General features: G+C 47.8%; 1 protein-coding gene across 1 annotated transcript in view; it reads left to right on the top strand.

Moving 5' to 3' along the window:
* CHUK (conserved helix-loop-helix ubiquitous kinase) overlaps nt 1–6414 on the top strand; it is a 31931-nt gene extending 25517 nt beyond the window's left edge. Inside the window, exons 16-20 of the mRNA XM_010007786.1 lie at nt 865–961; nt 1642–1789; nt 2541–2677; nt 5081–5180; nt 6388–6414. Coding sequence (XP_010006088.1) covers nt 865–961; nt 1642–1789; nt 2541–2677; nt 5081–5180; nt 6388–6414 — 509 coding nt within the window. The remainder of the gene's footprint in view (nt 1–864; nt 962–1641; nt 1790–2540; nt 2678–5080; nt 5181–6387) is intronic.
* Nucleotides 6415–6940: the final 526 nt, after the last annotated feature.

Below are 6940 nucleotides of genomic sequence, written 5' to 3'. Positions count from 1 at the left end.
TGCTGAACCTAGAGCTCTCCCAGATTCCTGTAGTTCTGTTCCTTCAGCCCTAGGTTTGGGTTGGAAGGGACCTTAAAGGCCACCTAGTCCTAACCCTCCTGGATGGGCAGGGACACCTCCCACCGGCCCAGGCTGTTCCAAGCCCCATCCAACCTGCCCTTGAACACCTGCCAAGGATGGGGCAGCCACAGCTTCTCTGGGCAACCTGGGCCAGTGTCTCACCACCTTCACAGTGAAAAATTTCCTCCTCATGTCTAACCTAAATCTCCCTTCTTCCAGCCATTCCCTCTTGTCCTCTCGTCCCTGCCCTTGTCAGAAGTCCCTCCCCAGCTTTCCTGGAGCCTCTTCAGGCACTGGAAGGTGCTCTAAGGTCTCCCTGGAGCCTTCTGAAAACCAAGCGTTTTCAGTCTTGGAGCATCTGCCCTGAATGCCTGTCTGCCTTTTGGCATTCTCTACCTTATCTTTCCTGCCCCTGGTACCATCACTTTTCTCCTCACAGACATGGGAAGATCTCCTTGTTCCTCTGTCATCACTCTAAGCCCAGAGCAGTCTCTCTTCTCCCTCTCTTAATTCTACCAGATGGAATCCCATGTTTGGGGGTTAGGATGTTCTGATCATTGTAACTGTTGAAAGAAGGATTTAGCCACTTGTGTGTTTGGCAGCTTCCTGCAGTCATGACTGAAGCCAGTACACACAGTACTCTAGACAGTGACAGTGGCTGGAATGGTGTGTTACTGCAGAGAGGAGACATAAAGGAAAGGCTGTGCCTGAGGAGAATTTGGGACAGGTTTTAAGATGTTTCATTATTTCTGGGCAATTGTGTCCAGAGCAGTTTGTTGATGTGGTGATTGATGTTCCTTCCAGACCATGCCTACAGTGACAGCACAGACATGGTGAAGATCATTGTGCAGACAGTACAGAGCCAAGACCGAGTTCTCAAGGAGCTCTTCGGCCATCTCAGGTACTTTTATGCAGGAAAAAAACTCAAACAACAAATTAAACTTGCAGCATTTGTAGCTTTGTAGCAAGAAAGGAGAGAGAAAAAACATGGAGAACAGAGCCCAAAAGCTCTGTCCACAGGGGTGCATTTCTCACGGCAACATTAAATCTGCCCTTTTGTGTCTGTGTTGAATTTCCACTTCCTTTTTAAAAATGTAGGGAATTGGGAACCTTGTAGTGCCAGCATCCAAGAGTTCATTTTAGAATTAGACAAATTCTGCCAGTATTTAGGTTGGGATTAACATCTTAAGGGGAAAAAAAAAAGGAACAGTATAACAGCTGAGAAGATGCCACAGCGATTTGTTTATTAATTGATTCATTCTCCATGGAGCTCAGAAAAAAATGTCATTATCAGAAGTCAGCCAAGCATTATTTAGCTTTTTTTTCCCTTGTGGCTTGTGCTTAGGAGGTCCCATGAAGAAAGAAATTAGCTATGGTATGGTCAGCCCAGAGAGACTCATACAGATGAGAAGATCAGTAAAATATCCTGGTTGAGCTGCTGCAGATGTTACAGTGCTGTGCTAACAGAAAGTGGTGTTCTCACAGAATTTTTCCTGAATCCCAAGGTTGAGCTTTGTTCTTTGCCAGAATATGTTGCCACACAGGATGGAAAAGTAACTTTGTGTTTGGTTTTGCGTACAGCAAGCTGCTGGGCTGTAAGCAGAAGATCATTGACCTGCTTCCAAAGATTGAAGTGGCTCTAAATAACATCAAGGAAGCAGACAGCTTAGTGATGCAGATGCAGGGCAAAAGGCAAAGGGAGATCTGGCATTTGCTGAAAATTGCTTGTGTAAGTAGCTTTTGTTTGCTTTTCCTTCCAGTGCAGGAGCCAGGGGATGATCAATGAAGGTCTGGAGAGACCAGAAAGGGAGAACTTCTGCACAACAGTTGATTTCACTGTAAAGAAGGGAAGATCGAGATGCTTAAAATTGGCACAGGTTTAGAACGGAGATAGACAAATTCCTGGAGTAGAAGCCCAGTATAGAAGGCCTTGGTCCTAACAGGTCATCAAACTGGAGATGGCTGGTCGCTGGAGTACGCTGGTCATGCCAAGCCATGAGCTTAGTTCTTACATCCCCTGGACATCCAGTGTAGGCTGCTCTCAAGGGGCGTACACTGGGATTGGTGAACTTCAGCCTGGTGTATTGAACCTGCTTTTCCTGCATCAAGTACAGCTGAAGCAGTCTCCTGCTTTCCACATGCCTGCAATTCAAGGGCAGTGCAGGAACCATGTCCTGTCTTCCCCCATCAGGAGGGTTGCTGCTGGGCAACATGGACTCATGGACATGGACGTGGCACCCCCTCCTAATCCCTCAAGGTGGAAGACATGCCAGGTTCACTTTGGGTGGCTTAACTGCAAGGTCATTTGGTGCCAGCTGTTTGCAGAACCTGCAGCAGGTTGTCTCAGCTGACTTGCCTAGTCATGGTCTAGACGTGTTTGTGGTACAAGGAGGGCTTATGTTTAATCACAGCTTTTGTGTACGCAATTAAGCTTTAATTCTACCTTTGTCAATCACAGCAGATTAATTTATCTTTTCTAGACTCAGAGCTCTTCTCGATCACTGGTGAGCTCCAGTCTGGAAGGGACAGCCTCAACTCCAGCAGCCACCTGGCTCTCACAGGGCACCTCAGGGAGCGTGCCTCACCCTCTGTCATCTGTGGCAACTCCTGAGGATGGGTAAGAGCTGTTGGGAAAGAAGGTCACTGCAGAGAGGTCTGTGGAGCCAGTTTGTGTGTGTGTACTCTGAAATCTTGTCCTCTGCCACTGGAGGTTCCACTGCATAGGTCTTCACCATCTCCTGTGGGATGGGGTTTGGCTGTGCTGGGCGGGGAGGGTTTTGGCATACTGGGCCATCGCTAAAGGCAACGTTGTTCAACTCCTGACTGGAGTTTTCAGTAACTTCAGTGAGTTAGAAGAGTGGACGGTGAGATGGATGGAGAACTGGCTAAACAATAGAGCCCAGAGGGTTGTGATCAGTGGTGGGGACTTGTGACTAGTGTTCTCCAGGGGTCAGTGCTGGACCCAGTCTTACTTAGCATCATCATCAGTGACCTGGATGAGGGGATGGAGTGTATCCTTAGCAAGTTTGCTGATGATACGGAACTGGACAGGCTGGAGAGCTGGGCAAAGAGGAACCTAGTGAGGTTCATCAAGAATAAGTGCAGAGTCCTGCACCTGGGGAGAAGAAACACCATGCACCAATATAGATCAGGGGTTGACCTGCTAGAAAGCAGCCTCATGGAGAAGGACCTTGGAGTCCTGGTGGACAACAGGTTATCCATGGGACAGCAATGTGTCCTTGTGGCCAAGAGAGCCAATAGCATCTTGGGATGTATTAAGAACAGTGTGGCCAGCAGGTCAAGGGAGGTTCTCCTCCCCCTCTACTCTGCCCTCATAAGACCACATCTGGAGTGTTGTGTCCAGTTCTGGGCTCCCCAGTTCAAGATGGACAGGGATACAGGAATCTACTGGAAAGAGTCCAACAGAGGATACGAGGATGATGAAGGGACTGGAACATCTGCCTGATGAGGAAAAGCTGAGAGCTGTTCAGTCTTGAGAAGAATTGAGGGGGGACCTGATGAATGTCTATAAATACCTGCAGGGTGGGTGTCAGGAATGGGCCAGTCTCTGTTCAGTGGTGCCTGTGACAGGACGAGGGGAAACGGCACCAAGTGACAACACAGGAAGTTCCACCTCAACATGAGGAGAAACTTCTTCGCTGTGAGGGTGATAGAGCCCTGGGACAGGCTGCCCAGAGAGATTTTGGAGGCTCCTTCTCTGGAGGGACTTTCAAGCCCCATCTGGACACGTTCCTGTGTGAGCTGCCCTGGGTGTTCCTGCTGCAGCAGGGATGTTGGGCTGGATGATCTTCAGAGGTCCCTTCCTACCCCTATGATTCTAACTTGCCTCTGGCCGTACAACAGCAAAAGGCAGCAATGAGATTTTGACCCAAAATGCAGTTTCTTTTAATGCCCAAGCCCTGGTGTGCAAGTTCCAGAGAATAAATCAGACCATACCTAGTCCTTGTTAGAGCTTCAGTGATTTTAAGAAGTTGTAATTCAAACAAATCTCTGAAAGACAGTACTAAGCTGGTTCAGTAGCTGTTGGTTTGGGTTTTTTCATTCTTCCACTAAAGTTTCAGTAGCTCAAACATTGCTAGTGCTCTTAAAAAATCAGGAATTAGGTTGAACTCTCTGGTCCACAGGCCACTCTCAGCTATGGTTGATGATCTCCATCAGCTAGCACAATGCTATTCGTTTATTGCATTTCATGTTGTTCTGTCGTGGGGCCCTCTCTCGGACACTCCCAGCTGGGTAAGAAAGGGGTCAGGAGCTGAAGAGGTTTTTTTCTTTGCTTCATTAGCAATTTTACTTCCAGTCAGCATAACTGAAAGACCTTTGATATGCAGCAGTGTTATTTCTGTTGGGGCTGTGAACGTGGGCATCAAACCATTCAGCCATCTCTTCCTTTTTGGTGGGTGGTGGTCAGGGGAAGACCTAAGTCCTCAAGATCCACATCTTCTAAGCAGACTTTTGCTGGAAGTCAGTTGATTTATCTGTAACCTGACCAACCTTTTCCACTTCCTCTTTTCCATCTGCTGCTGCAGGAGAATTTTTGCCTCTGAGCAGTGTGGGCTGAGCACCCTTTAATAGGTGCTTTCCTGAGCAAGGTGCCTTTGGATCATCTCAGAGCTCCTCTTGGAACCATGATTTCACTGTACAATGAGTCAAGAGATTCAAACTTTGTGGGGAGTGGGCAGTGATGTCAGGCCCCTCAGCTTATTCCTAGGTTCTGCTGAGTTTCAGCATGGTTTGAGCAGTTCCTCTGGAGGCAAGGAGAGCAAATCCACACTTCCAGGGTGGAGATCTGCAGGATGCCACTTCAACACATTTTTGTGGCCTACGGTAGCTCCTACAGTTGTAAAGCACTCCTATAAATCAGATTTTTGGGATGTTTGGGTTTTGTTGTGGGTTAGGTTTTTTGTGTGTGTGTTTTTGTTTTTCCCCAGTGCAGAGCCTTTTGAAGTTGGTATTACTTTGCATGCTGAATCTGTCACCTTATGCCTTCCTTTCTCTGCAGGGACAATTTTGTCCACGTGATAGAAGAGAATGTGTATTACCTCGAACTCTTTAGCAGTATTTTGCAGGAGGCAAGACGGGAGCAGAGCAACAGTGTGATGGTAAGTCTGGTGATACCCCCTGAGGACCTGATCTCTGAGACCTTCAGCCACAGCCCTTTCCTGACCATGAACAGAAGCTCTCCTTGTGGCAGAAGTGTGGCTTCAGAGAGTCCTTTGCTCAGTTGGTGTTTGAAATAGGCAAAAAGTGATCCAAGTCACCCAATTATTACCCAGATGTTTTGACACAATCTGAAGCTCAGTTCCTGGACTCTACTAGTTGCTCAAAAGAGCCTGGTTACCAGAAGAATTAGGAGTACTACAGAATGCTTTTAGAAGCAGCCGAGAGCCTCTTTTAGAGGCTGTATCATAGAAGCACCTGTATAAAGATAATGAGAAAAGGACCTGTTTGTAATGGAGAAGAGTCAGTGCAGCTTCTGCTGGCATGAGATTGTCTCACAAATTTATTGAAGTCCTGTAAAGAAGAAAGATCCACTGATGTGCTGTAACTTGGGTTTTCAAAACACTTCCTAAAGGTCTCCTTTGGGATAACCTTCATTCTCATGGGCTAAAGAAGTTGTAACTTCTGAAGTAGCATGGAACAGAGAGAGGGTTGGAGAGATTGAGGTGACTGATGAAATACAGCTCTTGCAATTCATAAACATTTTAATTCCCAAACATTTTCATGGTCTATGTTGGTGAGTACTAGTAAAGAGTGAACTGGAGTTACTAAGTTATTTGGGATGATGAAATCAAAATTTACTAGTGGGGATTGAACAATGAATGGGGAAATGGAATTAATAAGCACCTTTTCTTGCTTACGTTTGACTTGGAGCCTTTCTTTCTGATTTGTGTTTTTGCACTACCACCACATCCTGTGGTGCATTAAGAACCCTGGTGGAAGGCTTTTGCAGGCACAAAGTTGGATTTCAAAATGGAGTACAGTCCATAACGTGCCTGAGCACTGCTGGAAGTTTGGGGAATTTTCTGTCAAGGGCAAGCTGAGTTGTGAAGTGGTAAGATTACTTTTCATGTAGTTAGATCAGGAGGATGAGAGATACTGGATACTGAGTGTCCTTTGGTCACCACCTTGGAAATTCCATGGTCAACAGCCAGTTCTTGGTCTTCATAGAATCCCAGACTGGTTTAGGTTGGGAGGGACCTTAAAGATCATCTAATTCCAACCCACCTGCATGGGCAGGGACACCTCCCACTAGACCAGGTTGCTCAGAGCCCCAAATTTCAGTAGTTTTCTTGCTTCTTTTTGCAGAGTTTTGACTGGAGCTGGCTGAAATAGTCCAAGAAGCTGCCGTGCTGCTGTCAGCAAGGTGCCTTCGTGCTGAGAGGGAGCTTGGCAGCCTTGGATGTGACGAACCAGAGGGGACTGGTGGGGTCCACCTTGTACTTTGTAAACCTTCAGGATGTTGATGACAAAGGTGGTGGTCAGTAGTGGATAGACTCTTGGCAGGAACAAGCAGCATTTTAAAGGCTGTTGCCCCGTCGGACCTTCAACTAAACAAGTTAACTGCTTGTCAAAGACGCATCTGTGGCGATCGCTCCCGGGGCTGCCAGCCACACATCCCGGGTGTTCGGCGGGCACGGCCGGACCTGGCGGGGGAGGGAGGCCGAGGGGGAGGGGTTGCCGGGGGGCCGGGCCCTGCGCCTCTCCCGCCGCCCCTCTCGCCTCTTCGCGTGTCTCGCAATCGATGTACAGATTTTAGATACTGTTTTAAAATCAAGACTTACCTGCAATAAACGCTGTGGAGGCTCCGGGGGCGCCACGGCTGCCGGGTCCGGCTGCGTTGCTAGGCAACGCGAGGGGG

The sequence above is a fragment of the Chaetura pelagica genome, unplaced genomic scaffold (assembly GCF_000747805.2).
Source record: "Chaetura pelagica isolate M959 unplaced genomic scaffold, ChaPel_1.0 scaffold251, whole genome shotgun sequence".
Classification (NCBI taxonomy): domain Eukaryota; kingdom Metazoa; phylum Chordata; class Aves; order Apodiformes; family Apodidae; genus Chaetura; species Chaetura pelagica.
This window is presented reverse-complemented; position numbering and strand designations above follow the sequence as displayed.